The 21,758-nt window shown below is 40.6% G+C and overlaps 1 protein-coding gene across 3 annotated transcripts in view; it reads right to left on the bottom strand.

The window, feature by feature from the left end:
- Positions 1–21,758, bottom strand: part of LOC124787971 (coiled-coil domain-containing protein 22 homolog) — a 199,111-nt gene that overhangs the window by 72,360 nt on the left and 104,993 nt on the right. For all 3 annotated transcript variants that reach the window (XM_047254978.1, XM_047254980.1, XM_047254979.1), the window contains exon 5: positions 2,423–2,703. In XM_047254978.1, coding sequence (XP_047110934.1) covers positions 2,423–2,703 — 281 coding nt within the window. The remainder of the gene's footprint in view (positions 1–2,422; positions 2,704–21,758) is intronic.

Genomic DNA, 21,758 nt, shown 5'->3' with positions numbered 1-21,758 from the left:
ATTCAAATGTTCCACAAAAGTAAATTTTAAATTCTTTTATTAAGTAACAGATGTACATAATGATATATACGGCTACACCCAAAATCCTAAATTTAAAATACAAAGACTGAAAAAGGTTACTGCAGGTTGACCCATCCCCTGTGTTTTTCAACTGTAACGGCAGATGACTACAGATGAAGATATATGGTTTGTTCCAAGTCTTCTCATGTCTAACAGCAGAACCAGGGAAAACAAAAATTAAAAACTGTGCCACCTGTACACAGGATTTCGGTAAGATTAATGCAATGTCATTCAAAAAGATGCACTAGATACATTCTCAAATGGCTGGGTGTAATGATTAACTCTAAGCTTAATAAACTACAACAGAATTTATTCTAACAACAAATAATCTAGTGGTTTCAAATATTGTTACTGACTAAACATATCATGTTTGTTTACACTATTTTGTTTCTATTGTTTGCTGAGTCGTGGCTGCATCACACATTAAACTACTGTTACAACAGTTTCTAGGTTGACAGATGTCTTCTTTAAATTTATTTATTATGGCTGTAAAATATAAAATAATATATTTAACAATATTATGAAAAGGATAGATCACTACTCACCATAAAGATGACATGTTAAGTTGCAGACGAGCGTAATGAAAAGACTTTTTACGCATTGAGCTGCCAGAGATAGAGGTCATGCATGCATGAGGTGTGCTTCCTTGTATGTGTATGTATATGTATGTATGTATGTATATATATATGTGTGTGTGTGTGTGTGTGTGTGTGTGTGTGTGTGTGTGTGTGTGTGTGTGTGTTCTATCTTCTAAAGAAGGTTTTAACTGAAAGCTCTCTTTTTGTTGTTCCTTTCTGTTAACTCAGTGTGTCATCTTTACACCAAGTAACAATCAGTCATTTTCATATTACAAGTTGTATCAAAAAGTATCATCAGATTTTAAAAAATCATAACTGTTATGTTACCTGAGATGTGTGTGTGAATAATGTACTGTTGGAAAGAACAAACTCTAGAGTTTTACATGGTTCCTGATAGGTAGCAGTAGTGTGCGCCCACTTCACTTCTAGTAAAAATGGTGTAGGGACAATAGAAAGCGTTTTATGTTCTACGTATTGCGTATTACGGATCTGTGATAATTGTTCAGCGCGACTTTCGTACAAGGTGTGGTGTGGAGCCTCCTACAGCACAGAGCATTACACAATGGCATGAACAATTCTGAGAAACAGGTTGTTTGTGTAAAGGCAAATCACCGGGCCATCCCCGAGTGCCTGATACAGACATCGAATGCAACCACCTTAGTTTCACAAGAAGTTTGCAGAAATCCATCTGCCATGCAGCTCGAGAGCTCAACATGCCCCCAATGTCTGTCTGCCAAGTGTTGTATTGACGTTTACACATAAAACCATACAAAATTCAGCTACTGCAAGCTTTTCATGAAGGTGACAAACATCAATGTGTTGAGTTTTGTAATTTCATTCTTAGCAAGATGGAGGGGGGCAATTCTCTTCAACGCTTAGTGTTTAATTATGAGGTAACATTCCATTTAAATGGAAAGATAAACTATCATAATGTGAGAATATGGGGTACGGAATAACCACATGAAGTTGTAAAACATGAGAGCGACTCGCCAAAATTTAATCTGTTTTGTGCAGTTTCACAGGAGAAAGTGTATGGTCCATTTTTCTTTGCCATTTTTCTTTTGTGCAGTTTCACAGGAGAAAGTGTATGGTCCATTTTTCTTTGCCAAAAACACTGTTACAGGAAGCTTATATCTCTATATGCTTGAGAAATTTCTTTTCCCTCAGTTGGAGATTTTGGAGACTTTTCATTTACCAACAGGATGGGGCACCGCCACACTGGCATCTGAAAGAGCGGGAATTTTTAAATCAAAGGCTTACTGAACAATTGATTGGTCGCACTGGACCAAATGATTGGGGCCTTACATTACTGGTTACTGGCCTCTAAGGTCATTGGACCTGATTGTATGTGATTATTTCTTGTAGGAGTTTACAAAATACTCTGTCTGTGTGCCTCTGTTACCGACAACAATAAATGAACTGAGAAATCGCATTACAGCAGCTGTGTTAAGTTGTAACTCAAGACTTGCTTGCTGCAGTGTGGAAACAATTTGAATACCACACTGTCATATGCTGTGAATCTCAAGGGTGACATACTGAACACTTATGAAAAGGTATGCAGAGGGGGGAAAAAAAAAAACTTTTTGAGTTTCCCGTTCATCAAAAAACAAAATTCATGGTATATACTTATTAGTTTCAGGAACATAGACGTGTCAAATTGGAGGATTCTTTTTGATACACACTGTGCTGCTGAGATTCCAACCTGAACTTCCCATTTTTTGCAATAATGTGTTTCACGTTTTAGTTTCCCAGAATAATTTTTAAAATAATAATCATTAAGTTACCTGTAAGAATGCTGGCTTTTGCTTCACTGGTGGTTTGGGTCCTGCTCGGGCTCGTGGTACCGACTCCACACCAGGTGCATGAGAATTTTGTCTTGCACCATCAAGCAAACAATCCGAAAATTGCTGAGGCCATTTCTTGAGGCTTCTCGCTGATGGTAACACATCACACTGACAGTGCAGTAAGAATGCGTTAGTAGTAATTAAAGCAGGCAAAATCTGTCCATCAGGATTAACTTGCTCCGGAAATGATGGCAAATGAAGAGCTATGTATTCTTGGTATGCTGCAACATTAATTGATAATCCTTAGAACACATAAATAAGAGTGAAGAATACATCCAATGAGCAACAAAAATACTCTTAAAAACAAACTAACATGCCATGAAAGCCATATGAAGTTGGGGAAGGGGGGGGGGGGGGGGGGGGTAATCTATGATATTACAAATTTCTGACACTTCAACTAAAAAAAAAAGAAAACCACACACATTCAGTCATTTATGGGTTTTTTAATAATATTTTCACCATGGACCTCACTGAATGGAGTACCAGAGGCAAATATTAGTGGTCTCAGGTAATTATCATGTGTACAATGTGCCCCAAGGCCCCAAACATAAGTAATTTTGAAACTTCCTGGCAGATTAAAACTGTGTGCCCGACCGAGACTCGAACTCGGGACCTTTGCCTTTCGCGGGCAAGTGCTCTACCAACTGAGCTACCGAAGCACGACTCACGCCCGGTACTCACAGCTTTACTTCTGCCAGTACCTCGTCTCCTACCTTCCAAACTTTACAGAAGCTCTCCTGCGCAGGAAAATAAATGGCATACCTTAAACTATTACTTGACATAAGAGGTAATAAATAAATTACAGTTGCTGCCTGATGGTGTGTTTTTATATCCTACTATGAATGCTGGCGCACCCTGTACTAAAGAGTTCTCTAAGAAGGTAGTCACATCATTTTGTAACAAGCTGACATAGACATGAGCTCTCTTACTGCCTTCAATTTTCTGCAGATGACAAAGAAGTTGCATGGTACAAGTAGTGGCACAGCGTAACAGGTCCATAGCATCCAGAAAACAAAAGGCAACCATGAATCTTTAATGAAGTATATTTGCTCATTGCCATCAGGGTGACAGATTGTTCATGGAGTCATTGGTTCAGTTACAACCCATAAACAGAGCCCTAACATTTCACTTTGGCACCCAAATGGAGTGACGGGGATAAAAGGCACTGAAGCAAGAGAGCTTTTGTTATGATAAAAGCATTTTCTTGAAATAAAGGAAGATTATGTATGATGATGCCTACAGCAACCCAAAGTAAAGAACAAAGATGACACAGATGAGCACATGCCGTAGTGTCCCCCAATTTAATTACTGTATTTAAGAAGAAATTCTGTGATCTGGTAAAAAAACGAGTAAGTGTGAATCATCACAACAAAGGAAGTATACGGTATTAGCAAACCAGAGCAACCAGGTCAACAAGAAATATGTATGTGTTGACATAAACATTGACATATCAGTCAAGAAACAGTATGTCGGCGAAACGAAGTTTCAGCATGCTGATTATGAGGCTGCAGGCACAGCAGCAATCACTGAGGAAGATTTTGCAGCAGCCAACCAGCGCAACACCTCTGTGGCTTCGCTTCACAGGACAGCAGTCAGTCAGGTAACTTGCAATAGAAGCACAGTGGCTGATCACGACACTGCTTTGCCCAGATGCAATGCATTAGCAGTGCAGTACAGCTACCAGTGTGCCCCATTAAATCAGCTGTAAAAAGCCCCAAGCTGAGATTTTTTTTTAGTGACTTGGTGGGTGGAACTGTAGATATATACGTTTGTAGTGTTGTGCAGTGGGGTTAAAACTGTGTAATGACATTTTAAAGTAATTTATCAGGCATACTACTGTTCTTACTGTATGTCTGACAATACTCACAAAATGTAGGGAAAACTTGTGGCCTTATTTGCTAAATTAGAACTACCAAAAGTCAAATGGAGGGATTAAAGAATAGTAGCAAAAATCAAGTGGTAGAATTAAATGAAGTATTACTACACTTTAAATGAAGTATTACTACACTTCAAAGACAAAGAAAGGATTTAAAAATTAATATCATAAACCATGGCCAAGCATTAGAGGAAGTACCCATGAAAGTAGATACCATTTCTAAAATAGGAAAAAACCTTGGTAAAATTACCTAAAAAGCTACATATTGAACTAGTTAAGTCTTCCTCTTGTAATCTGTAAAGGATAAATAACCAAATTTCAGGTACACGACAATGTGAAAAGGCATTACGACATAGCACAGAAATTTTTGTAATAACTATTAACCCGAATACCTTAAGTAGTTTGAAGGAATGGAAACAAGCATTAGTTGAGCAGAAAGTACAAGCTACAGTTGAATTTTTCATCACTACACCTGATTCTTTAAATGATACTGTAGAAAACTAAGAAGGGTTAACAAATACTACTGAAGTCAATACAGTAGAGTTATCAAATAACATGACAGATTTAAAACAAAATATAGTGAGATAAACACAAAATTGGATAAACTTTCTAGTGTAGATCTTAGATTTACCTATGACGTTACATGCCAAAATTAATTAATGTTGTAACCCAGAAGAAAACAAAGTCAATGTGGAGTTTAAAAGAGGTACATGAGATTTTATGATCAAATCTTCAGATATGCATGGTATATAGGGGCATTAGAAGAAAATAGAAATTTCGATGAAATATTTAGTGCCACAAATACTGTGATCAGTTTGGAAAAACACCTATCAGAATGAGATTAACCAAAGGTACAAGAGAATTGTTTGTTTTGTTTTAGGGCACAAAAACAACTGGGGTCATCTGTGCCCAAGTCAAAATTAAAGAACAAGAAGTCAGAGAGGGGTTAAAAAATGACTATACATCAATCCCAACTGACGTAAGAGAAGACAGCTAAAAACAGGGTCTTAGAGAAAGGGCTACAAAAGACACTGTACAGAAACGGAAGTCCAAAACTAAAAATTAAATGGCCTTCACCATATTGCTTTTACAGATAAAAACTAAAACGCAGTCGACAGCCCACGCGTCATTTGCTAAAATGGCCGATAACTCAGATGGCAAACCCATGTGAGAAGGTAAACGATTAAAAAATAGGCATTCCATCAGAAAGTGGCGCACAGTTAAAACTTGGGCACAATGTGTACAAAGTGGTGGAGGAGCACCACTTATCAAACGACGATGGCAAAAAACCAGTGCCCAATATGCAACCTAGTTAAAATGACCTCCACCTGGCAAGAGGGCCAAGTGGAGGTGGTCCAAGGTGCTGTGAGAGGCTTAATAATCCGGATCTTATTCCCATGAAGGGAGGATCAATGACAATGCCAAAGGGACACCACCTCCTGACAGATGGCAACACAGAAATCACTGGAGGGAATATAGGAACCAGTGGGCTGAGGTATGAGGACTGCAGCACTGGCAGCAGAGTCAGCAGCCACGTTTCCTGGCGGACCAATGTTACCAGGAACCCACATAAACATCACAGTGGCTCCACCAAGAGCGAGTAAGTGACAGTTTTCCTGGACCCACTGCACTACGGGATGGGCGGTGTATTGTGCACATAACACTTCAAAGGGCACTGAGTGAGTTTGAGCAGATGACACAACTGAAAAGTCTGTGTCGCCAGATGTACTCCGTGGCCTGATACAGAGTGAAGAGCTTGGCTGTAAATATTGAGCAGTGTGCCAAAAGCCAATATCGAAACATGGGCACCAATGATGAAGGCACACCTGGCGCCAAGGTCACTCCGAGACATCAGTGCACACAAATGTACTATCGCGAAGTTCCATGCAAAGGTCGTGAAACTGTGGGCAATAGAGTAAGGCTGGAGTAGTATCCTTAGGAAGCAAATAAAGGCCAAGGTTAACATGGGCTGCTTCACAAAGCCAAGGTGGTGAAAGCTGCCGGAGCAAGTGCCGAAAGCGGACTCCAGGAGGTAACAGAGAAGAGGAACACTCCCCCTACTGGTGATCAAAGGAATTATCGAAGGAGGCGGCAGGATGGGTGGCCGCACATGGTGGACAAATGGCATGCATACCTGCTGCGCGGAAAGTCATGGCAGTAGGGCAATGGTAGTTCTGCAGCTTCAGCATACAGACTTTCAACCAGGCTAGTGTAAAAGGTGCCAGTGGCCAAATGGATACCACAATGGTGGATAGTGTTAAGACAGTGTAAGAGAGATGGACGTGCAGACACATAAACAAAGCACCCATAGTCCGTGAGACGAGTGATTGGTACTGACAGTTCCGGCGGGCAGACGGCGCTGTTGCCGAACGTGGCTCACAGCACGCGGCGCCCTGTCTGCTACACGCATTCTCTAGCAGCAGAAATAAAAGCGAGACAAAATACCAGTCGTATTGGTACGCGTGAATTTATTTAAAGTTGATGCTTCAAATATATTAACTCGAAAACTGATAAGAGCTATTTAGTACAAGTATCTCAGATGCTGAAACATAATGAAGTTATTTGTTAAACTTCACAACGGAAATGAAAACTATTTTCGCAAGTTGTTGAACATTAGCAGTTTTGGTTTCCATTGTTAAGTATTAGCATTATTAATTTGTTGTACTACAAGCTACAGAATAATTGGTCAGTGTATTAGGAGTTATAATCTGAAGAAAGTACTCACAATATGATGATCTGGTTGTAGATTGATAGCAAACTCCCTCCTTACATTCCTGAATACGTTGTAGTTACTGTAATGGAAAAACACCACTCACATCACTGTCAGAATCTGATTTGACATTGTCTTCCTCAGCACTACTCGAACTATCACTGCTCTCTCCCAGATGTATAATTAAATTTTCGATGCATTCTTCCACAACCCCTTCGGTTTTGGCCGCCTCTCTGATGGCACTTGCAGTGCTGTTTACAATTTTAGCCCACGTCTCGCTTGTCACTTTATTGATAGCTGCTGGAAGGAGAGTTTCCACTTCAGAGATCGTGAATTTTGTATTGTTTGCAGCAATGTAATTTTTTATCTGCGCCCACACTCCTTCAATAGCATTGAAGTGACAGTGGTATGGAGAAAGCCGAACGATTTCATGCCCGTGCCTTTTAGCAATCTCGTCAATTACATATGTTGGAAATTGAGGTTTCTTTTGTGCCACAATTTCGAGCAGTTCCGCCTTCCTTAAATCTTCTCTGAAATCTACTTTTCGCCGTTTCAACCACTGAATGATATCGTCTTCTTTTGTTGCCAAGGTTGGTGCCTTATCGTGAACAACAGAATGATAAGGCGCATTGTCCATAACAATCACTGATGGACTTGTCAGATTCGTCATAACCGATGTCTCGAACCATTCTTGAAATACTACACTGTTCATTTCTTCATGGTAATCTCTCGTCTTTTTTGACCGAAACATTTTCAAGCAGTTTGGCACAAAACCTTTCGATGTTCCTGCATGTAAGACAATAATACGCCCTCCTTTGCCAACAGGCACTGCCATTGTCCCCTCGGGCGTCCCATCATTCCAGCCTCTGCGTAAAGAATGGCTGGCATTGACCCAAGTTTCATCTAACCACACTATACTTTCGAATTCCGCACCCATGATCCTGCGCAGAAATCTGCACCGCCATGCAACTACATCTGTCCTTTCCATTAATATTTTGCGTCTGTTAAACAGTGAATAGCTCAAGCCTATGTCTTTCAACAATGTACGCAACGAAAATTTGCTCCCTTTAAAAAGATCGTCTTTCTGAAGCGACACCAGTAATTTAGATAGAGTGGGATGTTCCCTTCTCTTATAATACCTGTATATATGACGACGAATAGCGTCTTTCTGAAAATCGTCCAAAGCTGTCACCTGCTTATTTCTCGGTCGCTTCTGTCCTGGTGTGTGCAGCTTTGTTGTGCCACTCTCGTCACAATCTACACTATACTGTTCTTTCCCTATCTTTACAACAGTGTTCTTACTTATTTTCAATGCTGCTGCAGTTCTCTTCACAACCTGAACAACAAGAATTAAGGGCCCACCTTTGTCCTTTTCTTTCTCAAAGTAATCCCTCACAGAGCACACGAATTCACGGGCCTGGGTGTGTAGCACACTTTTCTTCCTCCGTTTCACTTCTTGTGTTGGGCTGGTACTACCCACCGCACTAGACATTGTTTACAACAAAACATAAACAAAGAAACACTAAAAACAACAAAAACGAAATAAACTGCGAATTCAACTTCAGACAAACGACGAACGACCGCACCGCCTGCACGCGAGACACTGGTAAGTTTCATAAGCGCGCGCGACCGGGTTTCAGAGCGGCAACGTGGCGCTTGCTACCCGCTCAAAGTCAGGCCGTCATTGGCTGCCTGCCTGCGGTCGCTAGGCAACGGAAAGATGCTACCGAGCTGTCAATACCAAAGACTCGTCTCCCAGACTACATAGTCTAGTTTCAAACAGACACAGGACCAGTACAAACGCACGAGGGTGGTTCGATCGGCACCCCAGAAAGTACCACTGAGGTTACATAGGACATTGAGGGATTACGTACAGCGGGCTGTGCCAGTTTAAGACACACGGGAGGACCAAGAGATTTTCCTATCAAGAAAGAGCCTCAAGAATTTCATAGTTTCAATGAACAGAAGAGCAACAGGCCCACAATGGTAGGAGAAACCATTGTACCACCAGAAATTCATACAGACACAGGGTGTATACGTGGACAAGGAAAAAAAATTTCCAGAGATTTCCCAGTTAAAAACACACTTTCTCCCTGGTGACAGTATATTTTCCCTTATCAATCCTTTGAATGGTTATGGTTTTTTTTTTACACAGGCGTACTATTTCCCGGCACTTTAGAAAACAAAACTCAGGGAAAAAGACACGTTTTGAAAAAATCTTTGATGTGCAGCAACATGTAAGCTGCATATTTTCGTATTACAAAAGTATACATTGGAATTCCACCAAACACAGCATGTTACTTTCCAAATCATTGAAATTGAGATTTCGATGCGCTTTTGTAAGTCGTTAGTAGCTCATGTCACGTGATCTCGCCAGCCGATGACAGAGGATATTCAGAGTTTAAGACACGTGATGTAGTCAGGCAACAGCAACATCACTGTTAAGTAGCATGAACACACAAACAGGGAAAGTTAATAGTTTAAATTAATATACATAGTGTTGCTACAAGAAAAGCAAAGCTTTCACATATAATATTGGTCTCGAGCTGCAAGACAAGCTAAGCTTTCTCATATACTGCGCGGTGTTACACTTTAAGATATGTCACACAAACGTGCCAGTAAAATTTTTAATAATGGCATAAATGTCTGATCTTCAGGGTTCGAAATTCTTCTAAATGGCTCGTCATCAAAGAGTTGATTTTTAAATGAGAGTCAAACGCTCCGTGATTTAATAAATTCATGGTACATTCTTGCACATAGTTCGGGTATTTACTTCGAAAGTAATGCTTTTCAAACCACTATTCGCAATATTTTCCCACGGCCTGTTGGAAATACGTTCGTTTCAGCAGTTGCCAGAGAGCGCAGATAACAGGCGACACCGCGCTTGGGTAGCTATCATGACGTAGGAAGCCTATATGTACTTACGTGTAAAACATTCAAAGATCATACATTATGTCATAAAAGAAACAAGACATCAGAGGATACTCCAAGAGCATCGGAATTTCGTGAACCATATTAAAATTTGCACATTTAAAGTGCACATTCGTATGTCCAGATTCCCAATGAAGTAGACCTCGACCTGATATTAAGCATTTCAGTGTGGTTTTTGGGATGTAAATTTTCTTGGAGCACCAACACTATATTATATCATGTTTGGTTCTTTGTTATGGCATAATGCCATACGTTCTAGAAAATGAAAACGTGCATTTGAAATGCAGCGAACAGTTGAAACTAGCCAGCACTGTGAAAATAAACATTTCGTTTCAAATACATTGACTGCCTCTGCGGAAAAGGTTAACGGAAGTCAAATTTCTTTAGCAAACAGACAAAAACAACTTTATTGTACCGCAAGCCAATTAGACTGTCCGAAAGGTGGAAATAAAATAAAATCTGAAAGTAATGACATATTTTAGCCTTCCATAATTATGTGAATGTGTTTTAATTCACTTGATAGCCCCCGGCTACATATATCCATTTTGTTTTCATTTGACGTGGGAGTAAACGAAGGAGAAACAGCAATATCACTAAATGTAAACATGGGTCACGTGGAGTCTACCCACTATAACTCAGGCTGCTGTGTGCATCAGCCCCGGATGTATGACATTTGCGAACCGGGTCAATACTAAGAAATTCGAATTTTCAAAATATGTTCATCTTACAGCGCACATCTTTCGGAAAAGTCTGAAACATAAAACATATGTATTCGAGGAAATGTAAGACATATTATTTGGTCTTAAGTATGCCAAAGTGCAGTGCCACGCCTCTTCATAAAGCATTTTTCTACCGCACGTCCAAACTACATTCAGGAGAGTGGAAACTGAAATGTCCGATGGTGCCTCTCCTGCTCCCAGTCGGCCGGTTTGACAGCCTGCCCGTCTTTTTTCAAAAAAAGATTTTAAAAAACTCTCAATTAATAGCGGATGGGATTATTTGTAATCGACAGAATAAGAACTCTTGAGAAAATCTGAACTCTTTATTGCCTATTAGTTAATAACTTGCTCTTTTGTGTGACATAAAATTAAATGTAGGATATATAAAACCAATACTGACAAGAGATAAGCAAGAAATTACACATTTCTTCAAACCTTAGTTCCTAGCATTTTTTCTCTCTAATCTTGTTGCAGCTTTATTCCTTTCTGAGAAAGAATCTATTACCTCATCAAAGTTCGTCAAACGTTTTGCTACATGAAAAATCGAAATGTCGTTATCTAATACTGAAAAACCTGTTAATACAAATAATACCCAAGACTTGTGTGGTTTCTCAATCTGATTATGTCTATTCTGTCACTGTCTGCTAGATAAAACAAAATAGGCCTTTCTAATACGGTAGCAATTTTGTAACACAACAAATGAACGAGACTGTTTTGGCACAAATGGCCACTTTTATAACACGACAGAATATAATCCACGAAGTACCAATATCAAATGCCTATTAGGACTGCTGCAAGCAAAAAGCTGTATGTTAGGAAATAGTTTCACATTTCCATTCATGCGCACCAGCTTCTCAAGCATGAAATTGAAAAGTAGTATTACGAAATTTTTATATAAATTTGGAATCTTCTTATTGTTCCATAATTTGTGTGATGTCCCCATTTCTTCTCCTTCCTTGTTCTAACAATCGATCTTGCCATCACCAATTCTGTAGCTATTCCTGCCATTGTCAAAATTTGTTTGCCGATTAACTTCACTAACCCTGCCAGATTCACGGGTTTAGTTATCCCGCAATTATTTTCCGGTTAGGCGTTATTAGGTATTCGAACAACACGTTTTCCGCATTACTTCCAGAATAGAACTTAAGCGGCTGCTGGCCAGGGACTGTACTACTGGTCCTTACTAGTGTAGCGGTCCCGCCAAACATTTTCTGTCAAAATTTCGTTTTCTTGGATACACCGAGAAGATAATACGTAATCTTTCCCACCTGTTATCCTGTCAGTCGTTTATTTCCATTCTGGTAGTCTGAATCTATGGATTTCGCTAGTAATTATAACAACACTGATCATTCGCAAACTCAATCAACCACATAATCAGACAGCGACTGGCATTCATCCATTCGGCTTTACTCCCTTATCTCGTATAGCCCCGTCCCCTTTCTAGATGTGACGAGGATCCTCCTGACAGAGACATCATGTACACTATTCAAAAGTCAACTTATGATTCATTCAGAAATCAACTTCAAATGTGTTCAAAAATGTTCAAAAACCAACAGGGAAGCTTTTCAAAATCATATGAATAATCGATAGACAAACGTGCGCTGGATGCTAGGCGCTTTGTGAAACAAGTTTTTTTCCTCAAGAATATGAATCCCCCTTTTCCCAGTAGCATCTAGCTGCTTGCTGCGACTGCTTGCACAGCCAACAGCCACATTCCTGTAGCCAGAAGTGTGAGAATCTACTACTCAAACGTGAATCAACTGCGCATACGCGTAGCTGCTAAAACAAATCGAATGTAAACAGTTGCGACTTCCTGCTCATTCGAGGCAATTTGTTGTTATGAAGTCTTCCTAAAGCCTTTGACACCTTTTCAATTGGCAGACGCTTGCATATGGCGCATTTCTTTTGCAATGTAAGTTATTTTCGTTTTTTTCTCTCGTTTACGTTTTATTGCTGTAGTATTATTCTGAAGTAACGGGATACAATAATATCCTTTGATAGAGTATCAGTTCTTACCAGTCAAAATTACAAAAATTTAACTGAAAACTAAAACAATGAAGAATTCCTGGAATTCTAAAAATATCTCGGGTTTTTCCCGGTTTTCTCCCAGATGAAAAAATTCCCATGTTTTTCCCAAATCTCCCGGTTGTTCCAGGTCGTATATACCCTGAGACAGTTTTCTCAGTGAAAAAGTGAGAGCCATTGTCGTTGTTCCAGGAATAAAGACGATTGAAACATCGCTGATAACGACGCTCAGTGAGATAGGTCCATGGAGAACTGCAACAGATGGCAAAATTGTCAACAAAAAGGGAGCCGGAGATGCCTGGCGGGAGAAAGGTCATTATAGGGTTAATGGCAATAGCAAAGAGGATGACGCTCAGGACGGAACGCTGAGGCACACCGGTTTCCTGGATAAAGGAGTCCAACAAGATGGAACCCACACGCACCTTGAAAACTTGGTCTTTTAAAACTTCCTGAAAGAAAAAGGGCAGGCAGCCATGGAAGCCCCATGTGTAAAGAGGAGGATGATACCAGTTCTCCAGCAGGTTCTCCAAATCAAAAAACACTGCCACAGTCTGGGATTTCCACAGAAAACCATTCATGACATGGGTGGACAAAGTTACAAGATGGTCAACTGCAGAACGGTGAGCTCAAAATCCACACTGTGCAGTCATTAGTAAATGACTTGAGCCATCGTACCAGCTGAACATGAATCATACATTCCATCACCTAGCAAACACAGCTGGTAAGAGAGATGGAATGGTAGCTGGAAGGAAGGTTTTTGGCCTTACAGGGCTTAGGTATGGGTATAATGGTGGCTTCATGCCAACATCTGGGAAATGTGCCCTCTGCCAAGATGCAGTTGTATGTATTAAGCAGAAAATGTTTGCGCGCAAGAGAAAGGAGCTGCAATATCTGAATGTGGACAGCATCTGGCCCTGGAGCAGAGGATTGGGATGAACAGAGTATGATCTAGCTTCCTAACTGTAAAGATGGAATTGAAGCACTCATGATTCTAAGAAGAGAAGGGTATCGCCCGAACCTCCTCCACTCGTTTCCGATGGAGGAAGGCAGGTTGATAATACAATGACACTGTCTGCTACTTTCAGTCCGGAAATTGGTGAATGGATGTTGGCCCCAGATGGCCGTTGGAGGTTGGCCCACACAACAGAGGAAGGGGCGGAACTGCTAAAAGAATTAGTGAATGAAATACAGCTAGCTTTTTTGCTATCCTGACGAACACAACACTTTGCATGCATCTGTTCATAATGAATGCAGTTTGTCATCGAAGGATGATGGTTAAAAACGCGGAGAGCACATCTCCGCAGGCGAATTGCGTCATGCCATGCCTCAGTCCACCGAGGGACTGGGACACGGCATGGTAAAGAGGAAGTGGAAGGACTGGAACATTCTGCAGAGGTAAGGATAACATCTGTGAGATCTTTCACCTGGTCATCACAACTGGGGAAATCTTGTTCATCGAAGGTCACCAGGGAGGAGTAAAGCCGTCAGTCAAGCTTAGTAAGCTGTCATTTGGATGCGCACACAGGTGGGGTAGGAATCAGAAAATGGATAGCATATGGGAAAAGGTCACTCGAGTAGGTGTCAGAAAGAACAGACCACTCAAGACAATGGGAGAGCTGGGCAGTGTAGAAGGATAGGTCCAAATGGGAATAGGTGTGCGAGGAGTCAGAAAGGAAAAAGTGGGTGCTCCAGTGTTAAGGCAGAAGAGGTTGAATCGATTAAAATGATCAGCCAAGAGGACACCTCTTGAATACCTTCTGGGAGAACCCCAAAGGGGATGACGTGCATTAAAGTCACCGAGTAGCAGAAATGGGGGAGGTGGCTGCCCAATAAGCTGAAGGAAGTCTGCCCTGGTGACATCGAAGGATGGAGGTACATAAATGGTACAGAGGGAGAAAGTCAGGTGGGGAAGGAAAAGGTGAACAGCAACAGCTTGAAGACAGGTAACCAGGGAGATGGGTTGACTAAGGTCATCCCCTATGAGCAGCAAGAAGCCCCCATGAGATGGGATGCTGACCTAAGGGGGAAGGTCAAAACGAACCGGGAAGATATGTAAAAGCTCAAACCAGTCGTAAGGAAGCAATTTTATTTTCTGAAGGCAGAGTACAAGGGGATGCTGCGGTGCTAAAAGCAGCCATAAATCCTCTTTGTGGGGCCGAAGGCCGCAAACGGTCCATTGGAGGAGAGTCATGATGAAGAAGAAATGAAGGGGTGTCACCTCAGCTGCTGCTGAGTGACAGCCGAAGACTCGCTGCTACAGGGCACAGAAGCAGGAGGCTCCTGCTCCACGAAATCTACGGAAGCACTGGCACGCTTGTGCTGTCAGTCTGTGGAGTCCAACATAGAAAAATGGTTGGTGGTGTGCACTGGCGTCATGGAGGCTCACCGGGCTAAGGTATCATGTGGCAACACCATCGAAGAGGATCTTCGAGACGGCAAAGGAGAAGACCGTTTGCCTTTGTTGGACTTCTTCAAGCCTTTCCGGTTAGCAGAGGAAGACTCGGGTGTAGTTTGACTGGAGTGATGTAGGAAGTCTTCACAGGACTTCTACTCTGTGCTTTCCGGCCTACCGGTTGTGTAGCTGGTGGCTTCGCCCTTTGAGGCGAGAGTTTGATGGCTTGCCTTTGCCCCTTGAGGCGAGAAGTTTGATGGCTTCTTGCACAGATGGACAGGGGGATAACAATGCTATATTGACACCGGGCGATTTCATAACCTCACAGCTGAATTTGACGCTGCATATTTGCGTGGCCATGTTCTTCTTGGAGCAAGAGGTAACAAGAACAGAAGTATAAGTGTCAGACGGGAGAACACAGGGTTTGCGACTAGCCAATAACTTGCAAGTAACTGGGTGAGGCACTTTTTCCTTTATGCAGATCTACTGGACAGCTTGCTCATTGAGATAGGTGGGAAAATCCCGACAGGAGGCGACATGGCTGCCGCTGCAGTTGATAAAGCGGGGAGAAGGAGGCGGACAATCATCCTCATGCACATCCCTAGCGCAGGTTACACATTTGGCTGGGTGTCGATAAGATGTTTTAGTGTGGCTGAAATGATGACACTGGTAACAGTGCTTTGGGTTCGGAATGTACGGTCGGACTGTGATAATTTCATAGCCTGCTTTGATCTTGGATGGAAGCACAACTCTATCAAAGGTAAGGAAAAGAGTGTGGGTGGGCACTAATGAGGAATCCACCTTGTTCATCACCCGATGGACGGCAATGACACCCTGATCAGAAAGGTAAGATTGGATTTTGGCCTTGGTCAGACCATGGAGCAGCCTAGTGTAAAAAACACCACGGGAAGAGTGCAAAGTTCTATGGGCCTCGACACAAACAGGGTAGCCATGGAGAAGCGAGGCAGCAGACAGTAGTTGTGATTGAGAATTAGAAGTGGTCTCCAAGAGCAAAGTGCAATTCCGTAAATTAGAGCAGGATTTCACAGAACCGGCAACGGCATCAACATGTTTCTGAGTAATAAATGGATTTACTGTTGCAAAGGACTGACCATCTTCAGTACGTGAGATCACAAGGAACCGTTGTGCAGCTGGAAGGGTCTCTGAATTGTTAGCTTCATTCCATTAATGTTTCGTAGACGTTGATTGTGAAGATGATTGGCTCACTGCGAGAAAATCCCCCCACGCTTGCCAGTGTCTCCGATGGCGTGCTCCTTCCAACTGGTGGCCCCCTTCACAAGGGGGTGCACCCACCTTAGGTGATTGTTCACACCTCAGGTCACAACTCCTGACAGACATAGGGACCAATCAGCAATTTGGGAAGGTAGAAGCTCAGACAATCACCCCTCCCTGGGCATGGCCTGTACCAAGGGTTATGACCCGGGGCTGGGAATTACGCATTACCTACAATCACCCCCAACAGAATGTTGAGTTTACTAGCACAATCACCAATTCTTTGGACGATACTGTAGTACACCAGAAGGAATTTATAAATTTCAAACCAGATGACCCTACACATCTCGTGACATTTCTGATGCAATTTAAGGAAATGTTACCCAAAGGTCAAGCAGAACGATGGCTAAAATTAATTTTAATCTTCAACACTTACAACAGGAATAGGTGGAATGGAATTCCAAATACCATTTGTGTATCTTAGTGAACTGATTCACAAGATTTTAAAAAAATAAAAAACTTACAATTCATCATGTAGGCTTTCTTACAAATTAATGTGTGATGTGAATGTAAGATGACTTGTTTCACATCATTACAATTTATCATGCAAAAAGATAAAAGGAACATAAAAGTAACTATGATCGAGAGGAAACCTATCTTTGAAAAATATTTCAGATATAAAGAATACGATACTGGTGATCTGAACTTTTAAAATAGAGTATCTGATGATAGTGTGAGTGGCATTATTGTGTGTTTGTGTTTTAAGACTGAGGATCATAATTGTGTGTACTTTACGGCTTACATGACAGAAAAATTACATTATAATTACTTGGACATGCTAAGTAAGCTGTCTTCTTGTTTATCACTGATTGAAGGAGGAAAGTTTATCATCAGTGAATTATGTGCTGCATCAGATGTTCTCTGTTATGTATATGCACGGTACATTCTGAGGAGAATTGTGGGAAAGGTCAATGAGAAATATTTTGGATGCATTCTCTCTCCTGATCTGGGAGGAGGCTAGAATAGTTAATTTAGATGGCATCAAAATATCATTACAGATGAGGCGTGACTCACATTACCAGTCACAGACCTGGAAAATGGACTTATTTATTTCAGTTATATGATTATATTTACTTTATAACTTTTCTGAGATGAAGTTTGGTGTAATTTTCTTCTTCATTTATTGGTCTGTAAACGAATAGAATTTCTTAGAGAAAGTTTACATATTTATGTATCATAATTAATGTTATAAGGTGTTCATTTGCTTTCGTCTGCTGAAGAGAAAGTCCAATGTTAAATATAATTGCTGGTTCAACAACAGACCATAACCTTAATGTTCAAAATATTTCCCAGACACTTAGGTGTTAATACATGAAAAATATGATAGTTATTGTAGTGAAATTGAGTATTAGAATTAGAAGAGGAAGATCATGTGTAGGTAACAACTTTACCCTAAGACAGATCATCAAGGAAAGATTGAAAAGGAACCTAAGCAGTCATTTGGTTTTCATAAACCTTGAGAAAACATATGACACAATGTCACTAAAGGTATTGTTCAAGATGCTGTGGTCAGGGGCACTGCCAAAACTTGATGTAAGAAGCATCATAAACCTCTACAAGTCAGCAGAATATCTCATTAAAGCAGAGAAATAAATTTCTAGAGTGGCCTTCAGAATATCTAAAGGACTGAAGCAAGGATGTTGCCTGTTTCACACCCTCTTTAAGATGTATGTGCATGGAAGGCACTGAATCCACAGTGTAGAAAGTTCTTGGGCATGGGGATTTTAGTACGTAACCAGTGTTTGTATACACTTTTCTGTGCTGACAATCTGGTCACTGCAGCAAATGATGAAGAAGATATATCTTACATGCTAAGGAAGTTGTTTGGCTTTCAAAATTATTTTTATTTTTGTTGTGAAGAAGAGGGGAAATAACCTGGACAATGACAAACATCTCATCAAAGTGTGTAAAGAGTTTAAGTACCTGGATAATATCCCATCATGTGAGGGAAGAAAGAATGTTAGTGAACTGCTTATATATGTTGACTGTGAAATTATTGGTATATTGGAGCACCACTTAAACAATTTGACAATACAGATGATTTCTTTACCAGGATACAGATTAGCTGGCTGTTTTTCAAGGAGTTCCTTGCGGGGTGGGACAGTGGCCATGAACGTAAAAAAACAGTATTTCATTTGAGTCCACAGACGTATCTCTGCACTGCACTGAACAGATATTTGATTGCTGTGCAGGGGCAGTTGAATTTAGTGAAACTTAACTTCTAATTTTTGTTGTTTATAGGTCCCCTAACTCTTTACTTCCGACCATTTCTACTCAAGCTAGAGAGGGTTCTTGATTCCCTTTATAGGAAGTACCCGAAATTAATTATATGTGGTGACTTCAATATTAATTTTGTATATAATTGTGCAAGAAAAAGGATGTTGGTAGATCTTCTAAATTCTTATGATGTGATGCAGGCTGTGTTTTTTCCAAACAGAGTGCATGGGAATAGTAGAACAGACATAGACAATATTTTTATCCATTCTCCATTACTAGATGGGCATTCTGTTAGAGGAAAAGGGTGAATGGCCTTCAGACCATGATGCAGAACTTTTAACACTGAAAGGCTTTTGTACTGAAACCATTGTCACATATAATTGCAAACTACGTAGGAAAGTTAATCCAACAGCAATAGAGATCTACCGTATCATCCTTCGCTGTCGGCGTTGTCGTTGTTACCGTGAGACACCGTTATACCAAGAGGAAAGGCGCGTTGATCTTAGAGCATGAGATATGATGATCTTAAGCCATTGACAACACACAACGGTCACGGTAGCACCTGATTCCAGAATAGCTGCAGTAGTTAAGATCTACGAACTATCCCCTCTTGACCAGGTCCCCAAAACTTAACTCTTAACGAGATCCCTTCAAAGCAAATTGTCATAACGATCATCTATAAAGACTTCGTACAACGAGAAGAAATGTTACAGTTTATGGAATAATAACAGATACGACCAAACTGTCTTGTCTCTTCTGCTTTATTTAACATAACTTCGTTCACAGTTTCATTTCGCATTCACCACTCACTCACCGAAACCCTTTGATGAACAGTTTTGGTTGCTTGACACCAACAGTCAATGATAAAGATACAGCTTTTCTCCTTTTTATAAATTGAAGCCCACTCTCCGCAATATAATTAAAAAACGGTCTCAATACCGCATCCCTCGTGAGATGCGAATAGACTTATCCCGGAATTGACCGCCCTGTAGGTGTACTCAGTTTAATGACCACACTTCGCTATCCGTTATTTCGCGTAACTGAATGTCCATTTGTTAGCCTGATTATACACTGTAGTTATTTAAAATTCGCCCCTATATTTTTCACAACGCACAATTAGCACTTCTTTACTTGTTTTTTTTCTAAGAGTAAACGGAATAAAAAGACGCCATATCATCGGCTTAGTCGATATAAAGCAAAACACCTTAATATGCCCAATTTTACCTCTTCTTATAGGATCGGCTACCTTACTCATTAATTTTATATAAATACAAAGATGAGGTGACTTACCAAACAAAAACGCTGGCAGGTCGATAGACACACAAACAAACACAAACATACACACAAAATTCAAGCTTTCGCAACAAATTGTTGCCTCATCAGGAAAGAGGGAAGGAGAGGGGAAGACGAAAGGAAGTGGGTTTTAAAGGAGAGGGTAAGGAGTCATTCCAATCCCGGGAGCGGAAAGACTTACCTTAGGGGGAAAAAAGGACAGGTATACACTCGCACACACGCACATATCCATCCACACATACAGACACAAGCAGACATATTTAAATATGTCTGCTTGTGTCTGTATGTGTGGATGGATATGTGCGTGTGTGCGAGTGTATACCTGTCCTTTTTTCCCCCTAAGGTAAGTCTTTCCGCTCCCGGGATTGGAATGACTCTTTCCTGATGAGGCAACAATTTGTTGCGAAAGCTTGAATTTTGTGTGTATGTTTGTGTTTGTTTGTGTGTCTATCGACCTGCCAGCGTTTTTGTTTGGTAAGTCACCTCATCTTTGTATTTATATATAATTTTTCCCACGTGGAATGTTTCCTTCCATTATATTAATCATTAATTTACTACATATTATTTCCAATAACACTAAACATGTATCGCTGTTATATTTTAATGGTATTCAAAAGCATGTTACTATTATTATGACTGACCAAATCGTAACAAATCGCGCGGCGTGCATTTTTAACGATAACTTTGCGCTATTCAAGTTCCGTTACAGCTATCTTGACTCTTAACATTACACGGCCCCCCAGACTGTGATGTCTTGAAGAGGGTTCCAGACAGAACAGGCTTATTTTTTTGTGTACTGTGACAGGAGAGGGTATTTGTTTTGGCAAATACACTCACTCTCAGATTCACTCAACTAGTCAGTACATACATTCTACAATATTAAAGTTGAGTTAATGGGCCTAGACAAAATGCCCTTAACTAAATTCAACATTTGTTTATAGGTTGTCTTAGAAACACTTCACACTAATCACTTCATATTCACACCACATTTTTTTTCTTGGATGAAGCCCTCAGTTCTTCAACCGACTGTGCAAGGCAGGGATCACAGCCGGGTTCGACGATTGGCATCCCAGGCCAAAACCCTTATCAGGCCACTTGTTTAACCAGAGAGGATTGGGTCCTTTTCTTTTCCTGTTAATTCCACTTTTAAATCATCCATCCTCACTGTTCGGTGAGAGGATAAATCGTATTTCAGCGTCGTCATTGTTGCTGATACCAAGAAGGTATCTCATGGAAATCGTCGGTACATTCTTTAATTTTCTTTGTAAGTTAGTATAAGTATGTATTTATCCACTGGTGCTTTTATTTAGTCCACTCTGAGTGTAGTCTTGGTATCATTCAGTGTTTCTTGAATCTATATTTTGCTCATTATTGATAATACTTCTTCAGGTCTATGTGAGGGAACAAGCCCTTAATTACATCAGTATCACAATCTGCCAGGAGGTAGCTCCCTTCATGACGCATTTTCATTATTTTGTATGGACCTGTATATAAATATTGCCATTTCTTATTCATTCTTTTCCTGGTTGAAGCTTTTGGGTGATTTCTCAATAAAATTTCTTCCCCTACATCATATGTGACTACTTTCTTCACATTTTTATCAAAACGGGTTTTTCTCAATTGTGCTTGATGCTTCAGGTTTTCGTAGACCTTCTTCACCATATCTTCTTTCTTGGTAATCTTTTGTTCTATCGCAGGTAATTTCTTCATCCATTCTGGCACAATACTTTCACCAAATACTATTTGGTTAGGTGAATAACCTGTCGATAAGTGTGGTAAGTCATTATACACTTTCTCAAATTCATAAATCCAATCGATCC

This window comes from Schistocerca piceifrons, chromosome 3, assembly GCF_021461385.2.
Source record: "Schistocerca piceifrons isolate TAMUIC-IGC-003096 chromosome 3, iqSchPice1.1, whole genome shotgun sequence".
NCBI lineage: Eukaryota > Metazoa > Arthropoda > Insecta > Orthoptera > Acrididae > Schistocerca > Schistocerca piceifrons.
This window is presented reverse-complemented; position numbering and strand designations above follow the sequence as displayed.